We start from the raw sequence: 19,440 nt of genomic DNA on the forward strand, positions 1-19,440 counted from the left end.
TGTTGGGGTCTCACCCATGGTCCCGTGTGGGCAGAGGAGGCTGCCCCTGCCATCTCCCCACTCACCGTGTTTACCACACGCCGCCGTTCGGCTCCTGCCTTTCCCCCCCCCCCCCCCGCCCCGCCCCGGCTCTTTCCCCTCCTTTTCTGAAACATTATAAATCAAACGGCTTAAAATGTAAAGCATCAAAAATTCTAAAACCTTCATCTATTATTAACTGTGACAGTAAATTCCACCTCTGAATGTTTCGCATAGCAACTGTTACCAGGACTCTGCAGCCGAAGCTGATGTTCCAGCAACTTTCCATCGCGCCGCCTGCTCCAGCAGCGCGGGGGGACGCCGGGGCAGGGCCAGCCAGGCACCGGGCTGGGAAACCAGTGGAGAAATTCATCCCGGGTCTGGCAGACTCGTGGAGGAGCTTGGCGTGTGTGTGTCGGGGTGCAGGAGCTGTTGGAGGGGATTTGGGCACGGCACGGGGTGGGAATGGGACCTTGGCGCGCCGCATCCTGGGGGCTGCATGGGTCCCGTCGCTGCGTCCCCGCTCTGATACGGGCACAGAAATCCCCGAAGTGCATTGATTTCACCAGGTCCACGCCAGCACGTTGCAGAGCACTGTGAATAGTGCAGGATGGGGTGGCGGAGTTAAAACACGCGGACAAAGGGCTGTTCTCATGCCGGAGGCCCTTTGCTTCTTATCGCCGCGCTGCTGCCGGCGGCTTTGCCCTTTGGGTGGTGCTTCCCCTGCCCAGGCTGTGCCGCGGGGCTGCCTGCTCCCTGCGGCCATCGCCAGGGCTTTCCTGGGGTGTGTGACTATGGCACGGCACGGCACGGCATGACATGGCACTGCACGACATGGCATGGCACTGCACGACGTGGCCTGGCACGGCACGGCATGGCACAACGTGGCATAGCACAGCATGGTGCGACATGGCACGGAATGGCACAACATGGCATGGCATGGCATGGAACAGCGTGGCGTGGAACAGCGTGGCATGGCACAAGGTGTCACGGCACACCACGGCACGGCACACCAACCCACCGCACCACCAGGACCAGGGGTGACCACAGCCCTTCACCTTCCCTTGCGGCATCGCCCCGCTCTTTGTTCTGCCTCCCCCCATGGTCCCACCACCGGCATCGCCACGGGGAGGGTCTCAGTCCCCCGGCACCCCCGGGGAAAGCCCCGGCGAGGCCGTGCCCCGTGCCCGGGTGCGGGTTTCCCCGGCTCGCCGCCTCCTCCTCCTCGGCTGCGCCGCGTTTCCATGAATCCCCCCGGCTGCCTCCGCGCCGCCGTGATTTATTCATTCATAAGGAGGGCAGCGCTGGCGGTGCGCGCGGCTCCGCCGCCTCCCCCCTGCCTCCCCGGGGACAGGCAGCAATTTTCCTGCTCTGAAGAAGCTTGTGAAGGTTTGAGTGAATCTGGGAAGCAAATCTAATTGGCAACCTAGTAATTCCTCGGGGGGACATGTACTTTGGTCATATCTAAGTACATTCCAGCCAGTGTTTAAGACACACTGAATCCAAACTTGGACAGTAAAATACCAGCAGCTCTAAGCTCCTTATCTATTTCAGGCAGATTAACTCCTTAATCATCCCTTTTGGAAGTTCCCTGCCCCAAATTCCTCTCCCCTCCCCCTTCCACCCCCCCCTCTTTTTTTTTTTTTTCAGCAGGAACAAAAGGAACAGGCAGATTTTGCAGGGTGCTAAAGGTTAGGATCTCGCCCGAGATGATTGACAGAGTCAATAATAGGGAAATAGAAGAAGGCCCTTTGAAATCTGCTTTCCTGGTTAACCTGCCCGCGTATTTGTCTTCGGGATTTGGAGACGGGGAATGTATAATACCGAAATAATTTATCACGCGACATCAAACGTCGAGTTATTCTTTTTTTTTCCTCCCTTTTTCTCTCTTTTTTTGTCCCCTGGATCCCCGCTCAGCACCCTGTAAAAGGGGTGAAGCCAATGGGGCCACCCCCTTGGCAGCCTGGGGGGACCCTGGGCAGGACCACGGGGTCGCCGGCTCCTTCTGCCCCTTCTCTCCCCTCCAGAGCAAGGCGAAAGGTGGCGGGGCTGGGCACGGGGGGACGCAGCCGGCGCTGGTCCCTGTCACTCAGGGGGGTGTCAGAGCATCACGCTCCATTTCCGAGCTGTCTTTTGCCTGCAGGAGATGGCTCGCAGGGCACAGCCTGGCAGCGGTGCATCCGAACCCGGCTCCGGCGGGCAGACGGTGCTGGGACCCCCGTGCCACCGGTGCTGGGGGGCTGGGGTGGGAGCAGGGCCACCGAGAGCCACCGGGGCTGGGCTGCAGCAGGAGGTGGCCGGATCCTGCGCTCACCGAGCGAGAGCGGTGATTTCAGCCCATGGCCTTGTAGTAATAATAGGGAAGGGGGTTTCAGCAGGGCCAGGCGGCGGCTAAAATTGATTGAAATAAGGCGGAAAGGACACAGAGGGGAAATGGAGAGCGTTCAGAGGTAAATCCATTTATGCCCAAAGGGCGATGGTATAACAGCGAGCAATAAATACGCTCGGGGGTGGCCTGCTCTCCCGCTGGAGCCGGGTGGGGAAGATTTAATAGCGCGCTTCTGAACGATGGACGTGAGTCCTCCCGCCTGCCTGCCGGCACAAGGGGGTGGCGGGACCCATGGGTGCGTGTCTGGTGCAAGGGGATGGGTGCTGGGGTCCGGCCTCTGCCCATCGTGCTGCAGCCCAGCACCTTCTGGCTTTGCAGAAGGTTTTTCCCGGAGCGTGGTGGAAAAGCATGCCGTGGCCAAGGGCAGAGCCTGACCCATTCAAGGTGGATGGGGCGGGGAGAGTTCGCTATGCCTTGGGGTGGCTGTGATGGACATCCACGGTCCCCCGGATGGAGGCACACCTTGGCACCGAGGTCCAGGCTCCCTTTCACGGGGCTGGGGCACGAGCCCACTCCGTCCCCATGCTCCTGGTGCCAGTGGCATATTGTAGGGTCAGCCCCTTGTACCTGTGCACGTGGCGCTGTGCAAACACCGCGCACAAACCCGGCGCACCGCAGCGATGGGGAAACTGAGGCATGGCTGCTGAGGGGTCCCTGGGCCCCTGCACAGGGTCTGGGCAAGCTCTGAGCTGTTTTTGTCCAGGCTGGAGGCCTCGGGGGGCACCGGTGAACTGGGACGGCGTGGGGACCGCTGCCCACCGCTGTCCTGCGTCCCCACTGTGTTCCCAGGGGAGCGCATCCTCGTGCATCTGCCAGCGACACCCCGAGCACGTGGCTCCGTGCCCGTGCCCACCGGGGGGGTCTCACCCTGCAGCGACGAACCAGGGTGCAGCAGGGTTACCCCACTTCAAAACACACACCCCCCTGCTCCGGGGGGGGTCTCTGGGTGCTGGCATCTGCTTTCCTCCTGCCCAGGCCCCGCTAACGAGCCAGCACCTCGTTTATATGGTTTTGTCGGGACAGCCTGTCCGATGGCCGTGCCAACGAGCGAGCATTTCGGCGCTGTCTCCACAGGGGTCTCGCGCTGTCAGGAGAGCCCTGCAGCCTGGCACGGAGCTGGTTTTGCTCCTGCCTTGGGGGGGGAAACTGAGGCACGGGGCAGGGCTGAGACTCGCCCTGGGTGTCTGTCCCCCAGGCGGGGCGAGGTTGCACCTTCCGGACGGGCTGTGGGGGTCTTGCGGTTACTGAAAGCTGGGGGCTGCTCCCGGGGTGAATGTGGCTGTCCCCCCCGCAAAAAAATCTGGGCAATAGGGTCAGTTAAAGGGTCACCAGTTAATAGGGTCACCAAAATAAATGGTGTGGGACGGGGACAGCACCCGTGACAGAGGGGAGACCGGGCAGAAGCGGTCCGCCTGGGGGGCAAGGATGTGCCGTGCGTTTTGGTGTTGGTGGCCCTACAAATTACGAGACCGGTTAATTATTATTGGGATCAAAGTGAGCCAGCCCGATAGCGGGCTGGAAGGAAGGAAGGGAGGAAGGGAGGGAGGGAGGAAGGAAGATCCCAACCATCAGGCAGAAAATGAGTGAAGAAGAAAAGCAGAAGTGTGCCGGACACCGGGACACACCGCCGCCAGCCCACGCGGGTCATTTGTATGGGGGCTGGAGGGTTGCTGAAGGTCACCGCGGCGGTGGGCGACCTCTCCTGCCGTATGTCCCCCCCGCCCCAGGCTGTGCAGGGCGGGGGGCACGCTGGGCCTACAACCCCCGGCACGGCTCCTTTTGGCCGTCCTTGCTTTTGTCTGCCCGCGGCGGGAGCTCCGGGCAGGTCTGCAGCGAGATTTAGGTGGGGAGGCTGGGCGAGCCGAGTCCCTCTTTAACCTCGGTCATATTTCCTGCGCAATGATCGACTTGTTTGCCTCTCTCCCGTGAGCGCCTCAAGGTTGATGTCAATCCAGTTGTTGGGGGAAGCGATAAACACGCGGCCGCCCAGCTATGAATTCTGCTCCGGAGCGCGCTCGCCTGCTGGAGGGAGGCTTTGCCCAGGGAAGCTCAGGTTGAGCAGCTGCTTTGCAGCGCGGCTCCTGGCTGCTTGTATTTTTATTTTATTTATTTATTTTTTTATTCCCCTTCTTTCCCAAAAACCTTCCTTGCCAGCTGGCGTTTCGCAGAGGCAAGAAGAGACACGGCGACTCGCTCTGGGTTTCCGAGCCTCCCTCCGGCTGCAAGGATAAACCCCACGGAAAAAAAAAAAAATAATAACAATAATAAAATAAATAAAAATAAAGGAAAAGGGACAGGAAGAGGGGATGGAGGAAGGTGGGGGCAGGGGCCGAGCCGGATTTCCAGGCGAGGGGCTGAGGCTGGGGAGGCCGCGGGCTTCCCCTGGCAGGCGGCGGAGGAGCGGAGGCCAGCAGAAACGTTGAGTCATGAGCGCGCCTCGCAGGCGATGTTTTCCCGAGCAAAATTCCTCGCTGGGGAGGAGCAGAGCAAAATGGGGGGTGGGGGGGACGGGGGGGGGGGACGGGGACACGGGACTGGAGAGGATCGAGGCCTTCGTGCCCCAAATGGGGCACCGCACGGTGGCGAAGGCTCTGCTCCACCGCAATGGGAATTCCTTGGGTGGCCCCCATCTCTCCAAACCACCCCTCACCCCCCCCCCCCCCCAAAAAAAAAAAAAAAAATATAATAAAAAAAAAGGACCTGCCTAGGGAATTCCCCAGCAGCCGGATGGGAGGAGCAGCTGGTCCGGGGGTGGGGGGGGGTGAGCGGGGGGGGGGGGGGGGGGGGCTGCGCACCCCATCCCTCCTCCTGGCTGCCCGCATCCGCCCACCCCCGCGCACTGGGCGACACAGCCCCAGCTCCATTTATCATCATCTGCGGGCAAGTGGAGTGTGCAGGGAGCAGCTGCTGCGCTCGGCTGCGCGCCGGGGGGGGCCGCTCGTTGCGGGGGGGGGGGGAGAGAGCCGGGGGTCGGGGTCTGCCCTCTGCATCCGCCCCCCCCCCCCCGCCCCTCGCAGGCACCCCGGTTTGTGGGGTGCATTGGAAGGGGGGGGGCGTTGGGGAAGGGGTGTGATGGGGGGGGTGTTGGAGGGGGTTAGAAAGGGGGGGGGTTGTTGGAGAGGGTTAAAAAGGGGGGGGGTGTTGGAGAGGGGGGGTGCATTAATGGGGTGCGCTGGAGAGGGGGTGCGTTGAAGGGGGGCGCTGAGAGGGGGTGCATTAATGGGGGGCACTGGAAATGGGGTGCGTTGAAAGGGGGCGCTGAGGGGAGGTGCATTAATGGGGGGCATTGGAAATGGGGTGCGTTGAAGGGGGGCACTGAGAAAGGGTGCGTTAATGGGGGGCATTGGAAAGGGGGCATTAAAGGGGGGCACTGAGAGGGGGGTGCATTAATGGGGGGCACTGGAATTGGGGTGCGTTGAAGGGGGGCACTGAGAGGGGGGTGCATTAATGGGGGCACTGGAAATGGAGTGCTTTGCAGGGGGGCGCTGAGGGGAGGTGCATTAATGGGGGGCACTGGAGAGGGGGGGCGTTGTTGGGGTGCGCTGGGCACAAGGTGCGTTGAAGGGTTGCGTTTGGGAGGGTGCATAAAGGGGTGCACTGCAAAAAGGGTGCGTGGAGGGGTACAGTGGGGAGGGCGCCTTAATGGGAAGTGTTGCAGAGAGGGTGTGTTAATGGGGTACGTGGGAATGAGGGTGCGTTAAGGGGTGCATTGGGCAGAGAATTAATGGGGTGCACTGGAGAGGGTGCAGTGAAGCGGGGTGCACCCAAAAGGGGTGCCCGACCCCGGCGAGATGGGCGACATCCCCTTGTGCTGTGGGGGCACCATTTGGGGCAAAGGGGGGGGTGAAGCACGGAGGCAGCCCCCGAAAGGCCTGGACGCTTTGATCCTGCCCCCAGGGAAACCGCAGGGATCCCTCCAGTCCCTCTGGCCGTTGCATTCCTGGGGGTGTCCGCCTGTCCCCCCCCCCAGCTCCTCGGGGCCGTTTCTCGGGGCTGCTACACACACACACACACATCCCCGATCCCACTGCCGGCTGCCCCCCCCCCCCCCCCTTCCCTCTCTCCCCTTTTCTCTCCTCCCTTAATAATAAAATTATACGAAGCAGTTTGCGGTGTGGCAGCCTGCCAGAAAGTGTTTCTTTAAACTCCACCAGCTCGCAATTAAGCAAATCCGGGGCTGACACTCCTTGATAGGCGCTTTTCTCCCCCGAGAGCTGCGGAGGGGGCCGGGGTTGGGACCGAGGTGGGGGGGGGACCCCAGCAGGGCTGAGCCCCCCCCCCCAGTTCCAGGGCTGGTGGTGGGGGGGGGGGGGGGGGGTTCTGGTGCATGGCAGGGGGGCTTCGCGGCGGGGATTTGGGAGGAGGGAGCGGGGAGGGCCGCGGAGCAGGAGGGGGGGGGGTCCGCGGTGACAGCGCTGCTGCTGGTGCCGAGCGTCACCCTGCGAGAGCGCGCCGCTATTTTTAGTCGGCGAGTCCTTGGCGGTGGCGCATCGGAAAAGCCTGAGAAACGGCCTGCCCGGGGAGCACGGCCCCAGCCCCGCGCTGGATGAGGCCCTGCGTGGAGAGCGGCAGCTGGGAAGTGGGGCTGGGGGCGAAGGGGGGCCCCTGGGCGAGCTTACCCAGCTCCCGGGCTGCCTTCGGAGGGCTCCGGATCCGGCCCTTTGCGGTGCATCGCTGCCTTTTCCCTGCCAGCCATCAGGGAGAGGGGAGGAAAGGAGAAGGAAGGAGAGGAAGGAGGGAAGGGGGGGGGCAAAATCGAGCCAAGCCCAGGCAACGCATCGCAAATCCGAGCGGGAGGCAGGCTGCGAGCAGCGGCGCGGGTGGGCACCTGCAGCGGCCGGGGGAGCACGGCGCTGTGCCCTGCTCCTGGCACCGTGTCAGCCCCGTGCCCTGCAGCATCAGCCCCGGGCACCAGTGCATGGCCCCAGGTCACGCACCAGCCCTGGGAGGTCCCACGGGTCCTGCGTGTCCCCAGAGGGTGACACCAGGGCTGTGCTGGGAGCTGTGGGGCCGTGCGGGCTGTCCATGGGGGCCACTTCTCCCTGGGGACCGGGGGGACGGGATGCTCCAGGGTGGCCGTAGCCTGACGCGAGCACGGCTCCTTGCGTGGCGGGACAGGGTCGTGCTGGCTCTGGGCACCGTGATGTCCCCATGGCCCCGTCTCCTCCGGCGGATGGAGCCCCTCCTGGGGGTCACCCTTTGGGCACCCACGGAGCCCCACGTGGGGCTGCGGTGGCTTTGTGGGGCCGCTGAGCGCAGGTGCTGGGCTGCAGCCATGCCCCCACGGCCCCGTCGTGTCGATTCCCATCCCAGGGCTGGGAGCCGGGCTGGAAACTTCCTCGGGGGCTGGGCGAGCGCGTCCGCCGGGGCTGTGGCAGGGGGCGCGTGCACGCAGCCCCAGGGACGCGGCCGCTTCCTCCTCCCCCTCCTGGAAAGGGACTTAACCTTGCTGCTGTCGACAGCTTGATTTGATGCCATTAAAGCGTTTGCTCGGAAACAGCCTACATCAGGAGGCAACATCTGTTAGGTCCCTCCGCCAGCAGAGCTGCGGCAGAGCCCAGGGCAGAGCTGGCCGCCGGCTCCTCGGACGGGGCTGGGTGCTGCTGGCAGAGAGCGTGTCCCCCCCCGCCACGGCCCCAGCTCCCGGCTCAGCACCTTGCTCGGAGCAGGCTTTCAGCTCATCTCGGATGGGGAATCATCCGGCAGCCCCATCCGCACCTCCTGCCTGGCTGGCCTCATCCAGCCCCCGATATTTTGGCCCCCGGAAGGAGGTCCCAGAGGGTGCAGGGTGAGCCCAGACCTTGCCACGTGCTGGGACATGGCCGAGGCTGGTGGTCCCCAGCTGGGCGTTGGCTTGCGGGCACTGTCTTGGCCCAATCCTGCCCGGGGGCTTCCACGCGTGCACATCCTGCTTGTGTGCACAGTGTTGCACACCCTGCATGCATGTACACCCTGCTTGCATGCACACCCTGCATGATTCACATGCATGCACACCCTGCAATTTGCACACCCTGCACGTGTGCACACCCCTCACGTATAGGCACCCATGCTCCCCCCACGCCCTCAGCCCATGCACGCCCACCACAGCCCCACCGTGTCCCCTGCGTGCGTCCCCCCGTGCGCGCCGGTGTGCGGCACGTCCCCTCGCACCGGGTGCTTTTTGCTCAGCTTGGCATTGCCCCAGCTGTTTGGGAAAGTAATAATAATTAATAATAAAAGAGAAGGGAGGGGGGGGGAAAAGCGCCCCTTAAAGCAACAGACCGGGGTTTTCTCGAGCTGATTCCATTTTTCAAACCTGCTTCCACGTGGAGCTGTAGGGGCCCTTTTCTCCCTTTAATTTTCTCGCCGCCACTCCGGGCTGCCCCAGAGGCCTGGCTTTGATTTTGCTCCCTTTGTTCTCACAGCCCCCGCGCCCCCCCAGCTTCCCGAGCAGGACAGGGCAGCCCCCACACCACTTCGGCACGAGGGGCGTTAGCACCGGGCTCGCCGGATTTTAATTGACCTGTCTTTTTCCCCGAGATATATGCCTTAACCGCATCCAGCTGCCCGTGTGGCCTGCGAGATGCAGCTGCAGGACGGAGGGGAGACGCAGAAAGAGACCAAAAAGGGGCTGTGGGGGGGGAATGTGGGCACGGCACCGTGGTTTTGGGGTGCTGGGCTCTTGTGGGCAGCACCGAGCCATGCTCCAGGGGTGCTGGGGGTGCTGCAGCATCGGTGCGGTGAGAGGCAGGGCATCCCTGAGAGCATCGCTGCTGCCGCCGGCAGCACTTAAATAAATAAATGCCCGCCTGTGTGCACAACCCCCGAAAAGGCGCTGAAATGTGAACGGTATCCACGGGATGCCCCGCAGGAAATGGGGCCAGGCCGGGACTACTAAAAGCAGCGATGCGATCTGTGCGGGTGCGCAGGAGCTGCGGACAAAGGGGCCGGCCGGAGCCACGCCAAGTTTCGCACGTTTCGGACACGCGGTGCTTTGGGGAGCTCAGCACCGCGTGCCGGCAGCTCTGCCGGCAGGTGCTGGGTGCGGTGCGTTAGGAGCTGGCGGCCTCCCCTCGTTAAACGCATCGCCTTAATGAAGGCGGAGGGGACGGCGTGGGCTGCGCCGGGGTCACCGCTGCGGCACGGCCAAGGGAGCGGCGTCAGGGAAGTCCCTGGGGGCTGCAGAAGGGGGGACCCCGCGTCTCCGACCCGCTGGGGACGGGCAGGATGCGTCCCCACCGCTACCCAGCCCTTCGTTAGCGCACGGGGTCCCCGCTCGCCCCGCAAGCTGCTCCGCTGCCTCCGAGATCAAACCGGTGACCCAGGTGCTTCCCCGCACCGAACGCGAGCAGGGAGAGGAAATGGGGACATTTAATGACGACTGTGCCGAGGCGCTCGGCTAATAGACGTCTGCTGGCGGGAGCAGACAGCTTCCAGATGGTATCGCACCGATGCAGGGGTTATTGGCTGGGGACGGGGACGGGGGGGGCTGTGGAAGGCGGCAGCAGGCACAGACGGGCAGACCCAGGAAGTTGAAATGACTTTTTTTGCAGCAGAGCCTGCGTTTCTGTCCCTCCGCGCTGCTGCCTCCAGTAATTATCCCAATAATTACAAATAATGGCAATAAGCAGGGTGTTTGGAGGGGCTCGCAGGATCCTGGCATCCTCAGGGAGGGCACGCAAGGAGGGGTTACTGGTTAAGTGACTTCCAGAGCGGGGAGCAGCGGGTGCATGAAACAGTGCACTGGGGGACCCCAGCACAGGGTGGTGGGGTCATTGCGTGCTGCGGGCCAGGCAGGGCGGTGGGGGGATCACCCTGCAACCTGAGGCAGGCGGCAGGAATGGGAGAGGCTGCCACCAGCACCGGCAGGGCACACTGCAGGGCGAGAGGAGGCAGCAGGCCCCCAGATGTCCCCCAGCTCTCAGGCGTGGTGCTGCAGAGCAGGGCGATGCAGCATGGGGCAATGCAGCATGGGGCGATGCGATGCAGGGCGATGCGATGCGATGCAGGGCGATGCGATGCAGGGAGACACACTGGGAGCTGATGCAGGGCGATGCAAGGCGAGGCGCTGCAACGCCGAGCGATGTGATGTGAGGCGACACGGTGCGATGCGATGCAGGGCGATGTGAAGTGGTGCAAAGCCAGCTGCTGCGATGCAGGGCGATGCGATGCGAGGTGATGAGATGCGATGCAAGGTGAGGCAATGCAAGGTGAGGCAATGCAGGGTGATGCAGGGTGGTTCAAGGCGAGGCAAGGCAATGCAGGGCACTGCAAAGTGGTGCAAGGCAAGGCAACGCGATGCAGGGTGATGCAAAACAATGCAAGGCAAGGCGAGGTGATGCACAGTGATGCAATGCGAGGTGATGAGGTGCGATGCAAAGCGATGCAAGGCAAGGCGAGGCGATGCAGGGCGGTGCAAGGCGAGGTGATGAGATGCGATGCAAAGACATGAGAGGCAAGGCGAGGAGATGTAAGGTGATGCAAAGTGGTGCAAGGCAAGGCACCGTGATTCAGGGCAAGGCAAAGCAGTGCAAGGCAAGGCAATGCAGGGCGATGCAAAACGCTGCAAGGCAAGGCGAGGCGATGCAGGGCGATGCAATTCAAGGTGATGAGACATGATGCAAAGCGATGCAATGCAAGGTGAGGCAACGCAGGGCGATGCGATGCAGGGTGATGCGAGGCGAGGCGATGCAGCGCCAGGTGCCGCGATCCAGGGCCACGCGAGGTGACGCAGTGCCAGCGAGGCGCTGCCCCGGCAGGCGAGGCGATGCCCGCGGTGCCCGCGGCGCGGCCCCCTGCGCGCGCGGCCGTGCTCCCCGGCCCGCCGCGGCGGCGGTGCTTCATTTGAATTCTCGCCTCTCTCTCTTCGCAGATAACAAGCCCGCGCCATGCAGTCCTTTCGAGAAAGGTGTGGTTTCCATGGCAACCAGCAGAGCTACCAGCCGACTTCACAAGATACATCACGCCTGGAGAATTACAGGCATCAAAGTCAGGCAGGGCCGAACTGCGAGCGGCAGAGGCTGGTGGCGAAGGAGTACTACAGTCAGCAGCAACTGCCGTACTCGGGCTACGAGAACAGCGCCGTGGAGAAATACCACCGGGGAAACAAGCAATTAGCGGGGCAGCAGCTGCAAGGCAGGCCGGCCTTTTCCAATTACGCCGTGCAGGAGAACAGCCCCTACCCGGCCCGCTATTCGGGGGACGAGAGCCTGCAGGCGTGGGGCAGCCAGCCGCAAGCGCTGCCCGGCGGCGTGGCCAAGTATGAGGACAGCCTGATGAAGAAGACGGCGGCGCCGGCAGGCGGGCGGCCCTACCACGAGCCGGCGGCGGCGACCCCGCTGCCCTTCCGGACTCACTTCCAGCAGCAGCAGCAGCAGCAGCCGCCCGCGCTCCCCTACCCCAAGCTGCAGCGGCAGAAGCTGCCCAACGACGTCTCCTCGCCCATGCCCTTCCCGCAGAGCCCCCATTTCGGGCAGCACTCGCAGTCCTTCCCCGCCTCCTCCACCTACTCCTCGGTGCCGGGGGGCAGCCAGCCGGCGCACTCCTACAAGAGCTGCACGGCGCCCTCGGGGCAGCCACCGCTGGAGCGGCCCCTGGGCAGCGCCGCCAGCCTGGCCCCCGGCCCCCGCGTGCCCAACCTGCACGGCTACCAGCCCAACCGCATCGGCTACGAGCAGCCCCCACAGCCGCCGCCGCAGCCCCCGCAGCCCCCGCCGCCGCCGCAGCCCCCGCAGCCTCCCCAGCCCCAGCCTCAGCCCTTGCAGGGGAGGCATCACGCCCCGGAGACCCTCCACTACCAAAACCTGGCCAAGTACCAGCATTACAACCAGCCGGGGCAGACCTACTGCCAGGGCGACGCGCCGCCCGTCCGGACGCCGGAGCAGTACTACCAGACCTTCAGCCCCAGTGCCAGCCACTCGCCGGCACGCTCCGTCGGCCGGTCGCCGTCCTACAGCTCCACGCCGTCCCCGCTGATGCCCAACCTGGAGAACTTCCAGTACAGCCAGCAGCCGCTGAGCGCCGGCGCCTTCCCGGCCGGCATCGCCGACCACAGCCATTTCATGCCGCTGCTGAACCCCTCTCCCACCGACGGGACAAGCCCGGATGCTCAGTCCGGGAACTGCAAGAACCTGCCGAAGGAGAAGCTGCCCGAAAACCTGCTGTCGGACCTGAGCCTGCAGAGCCTGACGGCGCTCACCTCCCAGGTGGAGAACATCTCCAACACCGTCCAGCAGCTGCTGCTCTCCAAATCGGCCGTGCCCCAGAAAAAAGGCATCAAGACCCCGGCGAGGACCCCCGAGCAGCTCAAAGGGCAGCACTGCAGTCCCGAGAGCAGCACGTACTCTACTGAGCAGGTCGGGACGCCCCTGTCCGACCCGCTCAGCACCCCGCAGTCCGTCCACGCCGAGACGCAGGACGCCGACTATCTCAGCGGCTCAGAGGACCAGCTGGAGAGGAGCTTCCTGTACTGCAACCAGAACCGCAGCCCTGCCCGCGTCAACAGCAACTCCAAGGCGAAGCCCGAGTCTGTGTCCACCTGCTCCGTGACCTCCCCGGACGACATGTCCACCAAATCGGACGATTCCTTCCAGAGCATCCATGCCAGCCTGCCCCTGGAGACCTTCACCAAGTATGTGACCAACGAGCGGGACTGTCCCCGGCTGCTCCTCAGCGCGCTGTCCCAGGAGGAGCTGGCCTCCGAGATCATCGTCCTGCAGGACGCCATCAGCGAGAAGGGGGACAAAGCCTGGGCCAACTCGCCCCTCTTGAGCAAGGAGGCCACCAAGTCCCCCTTCCAGCTGGAGAACCACCGGCCGTGCCTGGACTCCATGGTGAAGGGCGCGTGGCCCAGCCAGGGTGACTCCAGCACCCTCACTGAGCCCCTCAAGCTGGACAAGGCTTCGGGGGGCAGCGTGGGGAAGGACTTTGGTGAGGAGGTGTATGAGGGTCCCCAGGTGGAGTTTGCGGCCACCGAGACCAAGGACTCGCTCAAGGATGCGGCCCCGCTGGCGTTCAATTCCAAGCCCAGCATCCCAGCTGCAACTTCCAGTGCGGGGGCCTCCAGCTTCAGCTGCTACTCGAACACCACGGCCAACTCAGTGGACTCTGAAAACGCCATGGAGCACTTCGAGTGGCCGGAGGAGAGCCTGGGTGAGGCGTGCCTCAGGTGGAAGGAGCTGGGGTCGGGCCTGCAAGCCTCCGACCTCCCCAAGGGCTTGTTCCCCAGCAAAATGGTGGGGTCATGCAAGGAGAAAAAAAATGCCTGCAGCTTGGATCTGTGCGACGGCGAGCAGCCGGCCAAGAGCGAGCCGGCCCGGGACTTTGCCCAGCAGGCGATGGAGGAAGAAGAGGAGGAGACGCTGACCTACGATGAGGCCACGAAGGCAGACAGCGAGAGGTGGCTGCAGGACACCCGGCACTGCTGCTCGGCCGGGGACTTTGGTGAGATCCCCATGATCTCGTCGCCGGAGCTGAAGGAGTCGGACCTGGAGGCAGAGGAGTACTCCTCGCTCTGCGAGCTGGCGGGTGCGGAGCAGAAGTCGGTGCCCTACGACGCCTCGCCGCCCAAGCTCCCGGAGATGCCCGCCGTGCTGTCTGCCAGCGAGGTGCCCGTGTCCGCCGAGGAGACCGTCAGCACGGTGGAGAAGGAGGGCTCAGCACCCTCGGCACGGCTCTCCGGCCAGTCCGTCATCCTGCTGGGACCTGCGGTGGGCACGGAGACCAAGGTGAAGAGCTGGTTCAAGTCCTCCCTGCCCCACATCCAGCCCGAGGAGAGTGACGGAGGGGAGAAGCCTCACCCGGAGGTGGCAGACTCCGAACCCTTGAAGAAGCAGCTGGTGCCCGAAACCATGCTGGGGAAGATGGAGCCTGTCTCACGGGGCAAGAGCCTCCGCAACAAGAGGGTCCACTGCCGGCTGCCGGAGGGGGACAGTGCTGGCAGCGCGGTGCCGAGCCCCTTCGATGAGCTGCCAGTGGCGTGCATCAGGCCGGACGGGCAGGTGGAGATGCCGAGCAAGAATGCCCACAGCCAGACGCCCAGGTTTGCAGCGGAGGGCTTGCCAGCACGCATGTGCACCCGCTCCTTCACTGCCCTCGCCGAGCCCCGCACCCCGGCCCCGCTGGAGGGGCTGAAGGTGCCAGTGCACCAGGAGAAGCTGGGGAAGAAGCCGGCCTGTGGGGTGAAGCAGCGGGTGGCTTTCAAAGCCAGGAAGCGCAGCGGCCGGCCAGCCCCTAAAGTGGTCCAAAACACCGGTGGCGATGCCACCCTCCTGGTGCCCAGCTTGGTGCCGGCTGAGGAGGCAGCGGGGCCAACGCCGCCAGAGGGGGATGCGGTGGATGTTGGGGAGAGGGACCAGCGGTCGATGATCCTGCGCTCCCGGACGAAGACGCAAGAGGTTTTCTACACCAAGAGGCGGCGGGGCAAGCGGGCGGCGGATGTGCGGCTGAAGAACTGCAAGGCACCCAAAAAGCTCATCTCCAACAACCACCTCCCGCCCGCCTTCAAGCTGGCCCCCCCGGGCAGTCCCCACAAGGAGGGCAAGGTGGGTGCCCGGATGAAGCTGCCCAAAGCGGGGCCGGGAGTGGGCGGCAAGATGTCTGAGCGGCCCCTGCACTCGCTGAAGAGGAAGTCCACCTTCATCTCCCCCATCCCCGCCAAGAAGAGGAACCTGGTTCTGCGGAGCAACAGCGGCGGCATGAAGGAGGAGAAGCCCGAGGGTCCCCCCAGCCTCTTCAAGAAGATGCCTGTGGCCAAGAAGGTGAAAGCTAAGCTGCCCCCCAAGAGCCCCGGTGAAGCCATCCCGAAACCCCCCCTGCCAAAGGAGGCCCCTGACGTCTGCATCAAGATCACCTCCCGGGCGGCCTTCCAGGAGGCTACCAAGACCAAAGTGCTGCCTCCCCGCAAGGGCCGCGGCCTCAAGCTGGAGGCCATCGTGCAGAAGATCACCTCGCCCAACCTGAAGAAGTTCGCCTGCAAGCCGGCAGCCACGGCAGCAGCGGCAGCGGTGGCAGCGACGGCAGCGGCCACTTACGGCACCTCCCTGGGCCCAGCGGGGGCAGACCGGGAGCGGGCGGTGAAGCACGGCGGCGTGGCCCTGGCGGTGGGCGACGCACGGTTGCCCAAACCGGCAGCAGCGCAGAAAGCACCCACAGCACCGTCAGCTGAGCAGTTCTGCCGAAACCCCCACGGTAGAGCGCTGAAGGGGAAGCCGGGGAGCGGGAAGAAACTCTCCGCCGACGGCTTCCAGGGTGAGACCTGTGTGCCGGCCATGGTGGCACAGCCCGGCTCGGCGGTGGTGGCCAAGAACATGGCACTGCTGCCCAAGAAGAGGAACCGCAAGGGCAAAGCGGCAGCGCTGGGCATGGCCAAGGCACCCCTGGGCCCCGCGCTGCCGCTGCCGCCCCGCGAGCGGGCAGCCGGGCCGGGCGGCGGGGACGAGGCACTGCGGGAGGGCAAGAAACCAAAGAGCGAGGAGAAGGAGGCGGGGGGTGGCGAGGGCCTCGAGGGACGTGCGGCGGGCGGGCCGGCACGAGGGCCGAAGCCGCGGGCCAACCACGCCAACTACAATGGCTACTCCAAGCGGCAGCGGAAGCGTCTGGCCCACGGCAAGGCCAAGGCGGTGCCGTCGCGGTGCAAGAGCCGGGGCAAGCGGCGGCGGCAAGCCCAGCAAGCGCCGCTGCTGCACCCCGCCGAGCCCGAGATCCGCCTCAAGTACATCTCCTGCAAGCGGCTGCGGGCCGACAGCCGGGCCCCCCCCTTCGCGCCTTACGTCCGCGTGGAGCGGCGCGGCGAGTTCACCACCGCCTGCACCGTCGTCAACTCGCCCGGTGACGAGGCCCGGCTGCAGCGGGGGCCCGCCGGCACGGCGCCGCGGCCGCGGGCGGCACTGCCCGCCTCGTCCACCATGCACCTGGGGCCCGTGGTGTCAAAGGCGCTGAGCGCCGCCTGCCTGGTCTGCTGCCTGTGCCGAAACCCTGCCAACTACAAGGACTTGGGGGACCTGTGCGGGCCCTACTACCCCGAGGACTGCCTGCCCAAGAAGAAGTCGCGTCTGAAGGAGAAGGCGCGGGTGGAGGGCGAGGAGGCCGGCGCGGCGGAGCGCGGCCCAAAAGGGACGGAGAGCAGCTGGGCGGCCGGCGGCAAGCCACCGAGGCCGGAGGGTGCCGCCGAGGCCGCCAAGCAGAGCTCGCTCCGCTCCAGCCCCCGGGGCATGTTTCGCAGGCTGCAGAGCTGCTACTGCTGTGACGAGAGGACAGAGGGCGAGGAGGCGGCCGAAAAGCCCCGGAGGCACGAATGTAACAAAGCTGAGTCCCCGCCGCAGGAGCCGGCGGGCGACACGCAGGAGCACTGGCTGCACGAGGCCTGTGCCATATGGACCGCTGGGGTTTTCCTGGTGGCGGGGAAGCTCTACGGGCTGCAGGAGGCCATCAAGGTGGCTGCCGACGTGGTAAGAGCTCGGCCGCCCGCCCAGCACGGCACCCTGGGGTGGCGGGGTGAGCCCTCCCACCCGTAGAGGAGAGGCCGTGGGGGGACAGAGGGGATGGAAGGTGTCGGCTCCTCTAAACGGGTCACGCAGTGCTCCTGCTCTGTGAGCAGCACCGTGTGGCATGGCCGGAGCAAATGGAGGCCGTGGTGCTGCTTTCGGCCCACCCCAAGATGGTGGCGGCCGAGCCAGCCCCGTGTGCTGCTGGCAGCCAGCCCGCCAAGCAGAGTCGGGCTGGTCCTGGAGCCGGGTGCTGCCCGCATGCCCCGTGCCTGTCCTCCCGGTCCCAGCAGGGCCTGGGGCTCAGCCCTGCCAAGCTCTCTGCTGGCGGCGCTTGGGCTCTCCCCATGGGCTCGGAGGTGGCACAGTTAGGGAGGCCGAGGCAGACGAGCCCCAGGGCCCTTTTCACAGCGGGTAGCTGTGCCGAGCGCTCCCTGCTCTGAGCTGGCTGCAGGGCTCGGGGTGTCCCCAGACAACAGCAGAGGCAGGAATAAGCAGGAGCAGCCTCCCCCATCGTGCTCTTGTAGGGCTGAAAGCCATTCCCACGGCTGCTCCTTTGGCCGGGGCCCTATTCCCAGCCATACCCCACTGGCAGCACACTGCGCAGTGTGGTCACCAGCGCCACGGGGTGACCCCAGCACCACAGCCCCAGCACCCTGACTCACATGCATAGCAAACCGAGGGGTAATGGTGTGTTACTGCCCGGGAGCAGGGGAATCCCCCAGGATACATGGCTGCAGGGGGGCAAAAGTAATAGGGTTGGTCAGCAAGCTGCTGGGCTTTACAAGTCATCCTGGGAGACTGGGGCTGGTGTTCAGATGTGATGAACCCAGCTGGCTTCCCAGGAGATTTGTGCTGCTGCCTCCCTGATAATGCCTAAAATCTTCCCTTTTAGCCTTAGAAGTGGTTTTATGCTGTCATGCCGTGCGGCGGCTCAAAGAGGGTCGGACACAGCCCTGCCCTGCTCCTTGTTCAGACCACGAGGAGCATGGGGACACTGGGAGAGCAAAATAGGGAGGACGCTGCTGGGACACTGCCATGGGGACATGGGGTCTTTGTGCCCAGCAGAGGCTGGGCAGGGACCTCCAGCAAGCCCCTCGTTACCAGATATGGGGCTGGACAAACCTAATCCATCGTCCCCATGGCATGGCTGTCCTTGGGCTGCCACCCTCCCTGCCTGTGCCAGCAACAGGGACAGGGCAGGAGTGGGGACCACCAGGGTCTTCTGCTCCCGCTGCCCCCGAGCCATGGCACGGTCACGTCCCTTCACCTCCACACCTCCTGCCCTGTCTCTGCTTTCAGTATTTTCCAACCAAAAGGGGGTGGCTGCGGCTCATGGCGTGGGACGGGCTGCGGTGAATAGGTGCCGGAGGGAGGATGCTGCCAGGGGGCAACTCGGGGCAGCAGCAGGGACACCGGTGCCTTCGGGGCTTCTCACCTTGGCGCTGGGCTCTGATGAGGTCTCTCTGTCTCTCTGCCTCTCTCCCTCCCCGCTCCAAATTCCCGGCTGCGTGTAAAGAAGTGCTCGAGCTGCCAGCAAGCGGGCGCCACGGTGGGCTGCTGCCAGAAGGGGTGTCCCCACACCTACCACTATGCGTGTGCCATTGACACAGGTGAGCCCTGCAGCGGGGACAGGGGCGTGGGGACCCCGCCAGCTCCCTCTTACCCAGCTGAAATCGGGGCCAGGGTGGGCTGGTGGCTCCCCATGGCGGATGGCGATGTGCTGCTGCGTGGTGTGTGTCCTGAATTTGGCCGGTCTCAACCAAAACCTTTGTGCAAATGGTGCGGCTCCTCTGGACGGTGGCGAGGAGGGGGCTGCGTCCCTGCTGCTCCTTGGGGACAGCTGGCAGCCCCCTGACACGGCCTTCTCTCCTCGCAGGTTGCTTACTAACCGAAGAGAGCTTCTCTCTGCGATGTCCCAAACATAAGGTAAGCCCGGAGCCCTTGGTGCACCCCCAGACGTTTCGCAGCCCCTGGGGAAGGCAGAGCTGCTTTCATGCCGTGTCCCCACCCACGGGGATGCCCCGCTCCCTGGCACTGCCCCACGGGGCATCACAGGGTCATCGCTTCCTTGGGGACAGCAGGACCCCCATGGGACCCTCAGTGCAGGGGCTGCGCCCCCCCAGACTGGCTCCGGGGTTTTTATGGGGTTTTGTCTGCCTGCCCTTAACCCTGAGTTTTGGGGGGTGACAATTTAAAACCTCTGCTAAAAGCCCGTCCTCCAGGCTCAGTGCTTTTTGCAGAGGGGGGAGCAGGGCTGCATCCCGATGGGGCCATCCCCGCCAGCCTGGGGACAAGAAGGACACGTCCCCCGCCATGTGCCATGTGTCCCCCCCAGCCCCATTAACCCCCTGTCCCCTTGTCCCCGCAGAGGCAGCCCGTGTAGCGGCGCGGGAGGCGCAACGGCCCCCGCCACCAGCGAGGGACCCGCGGGGGTGGCAGCGCCACCGTCCCCAGCACGGAGCCGTCGGGGGCCACCGGAGGAGCGTGGCCCCTGAGGTGGGCACAGCGCTGCCGGCTGCCCCCCGCCTCTCTCCTCGGGGCCCCCCATTCGGGCGGGCAGAGCCCCCG

General features: G+C 64.8%; 2 protein-coding genes across 5 annotated transcripts in view; one reads left to right on the forward strand and one right to left on the reverse strand.

Annotated features, from left to right (window-relative positions):
- Nucleotides 1-19,285, forward strand: part of RAI1 (retinoic acid induced 1) — a 72,535-nt gene extending 53,250 nt beyond the window's left edge. For all 4 annotated transcript variants that reach the window (XM_040574740.1, XM_040574739.1, XM_040574741.1 and 1 more), the window contains 4 exons: nucleotides 11,259-16,833; nucleotides 18,389-18,482; nucleotides 18,749-18,798; nucleotides 19,241-19,285. In XM_040574740.1, coding sequence (XP_040430674.1) covers nucleotides 11,275-16,833; nucleotides 18,389-18,482; nucleotides 18,749-18,798; nucleotides 19,241-19,255 — 5,718 coding nt within the window. In that variant the 5' untranslated portion in view covers nucleotides 11,259-11,274 and the 3' untranslated portion in view covers nucleotides 19,256-19,285. The remainder of the gene's footprint in view (nucleotides 1-11,258; nucleotides 16,834-18,388; nucleotides 18,483-18,748; nucleotides 18,799-19,240) is intronic.
- On the reverse strand, nucleotides 111-11,108 carry LOC121078499 (translation initiation factor IF-2-like). Its single transcript, XM_040574758.1, has 2 exons — nucleotides 7,027-11,108; nucleotides 111-612 (listed from the first exon to the last, which is right to left on the reverse strand). Exons 1-2 carry the CDS (start codon nucleotides 7,713-7,715, stop codon nucleotides 204-206), a joined length of 1,098 nt encoding a protein of 365 aa, XP_040430692.1. The 5' UTR covers nucleotides 7,716-11,108; the 3' UTR covers nucleotides 111-203.
- Nucleotides 19,286-19,440: the final 155 nt, after the last annotated feature.

The sequence above is a fragment of the Cygnus olor genome, chromosome 15 (assembly GCF_009769625.2).
Source record: "Cygnus olor isolate bCygOlo1 chromosome 15, bCygOlo1.pri.v2, whole genome shotgun sequence".
NCBI lineage: Eukaryota > Metazoa > Chordata > Aves > Anseriformes > Anatidae > Cygnus > Cygnus olor.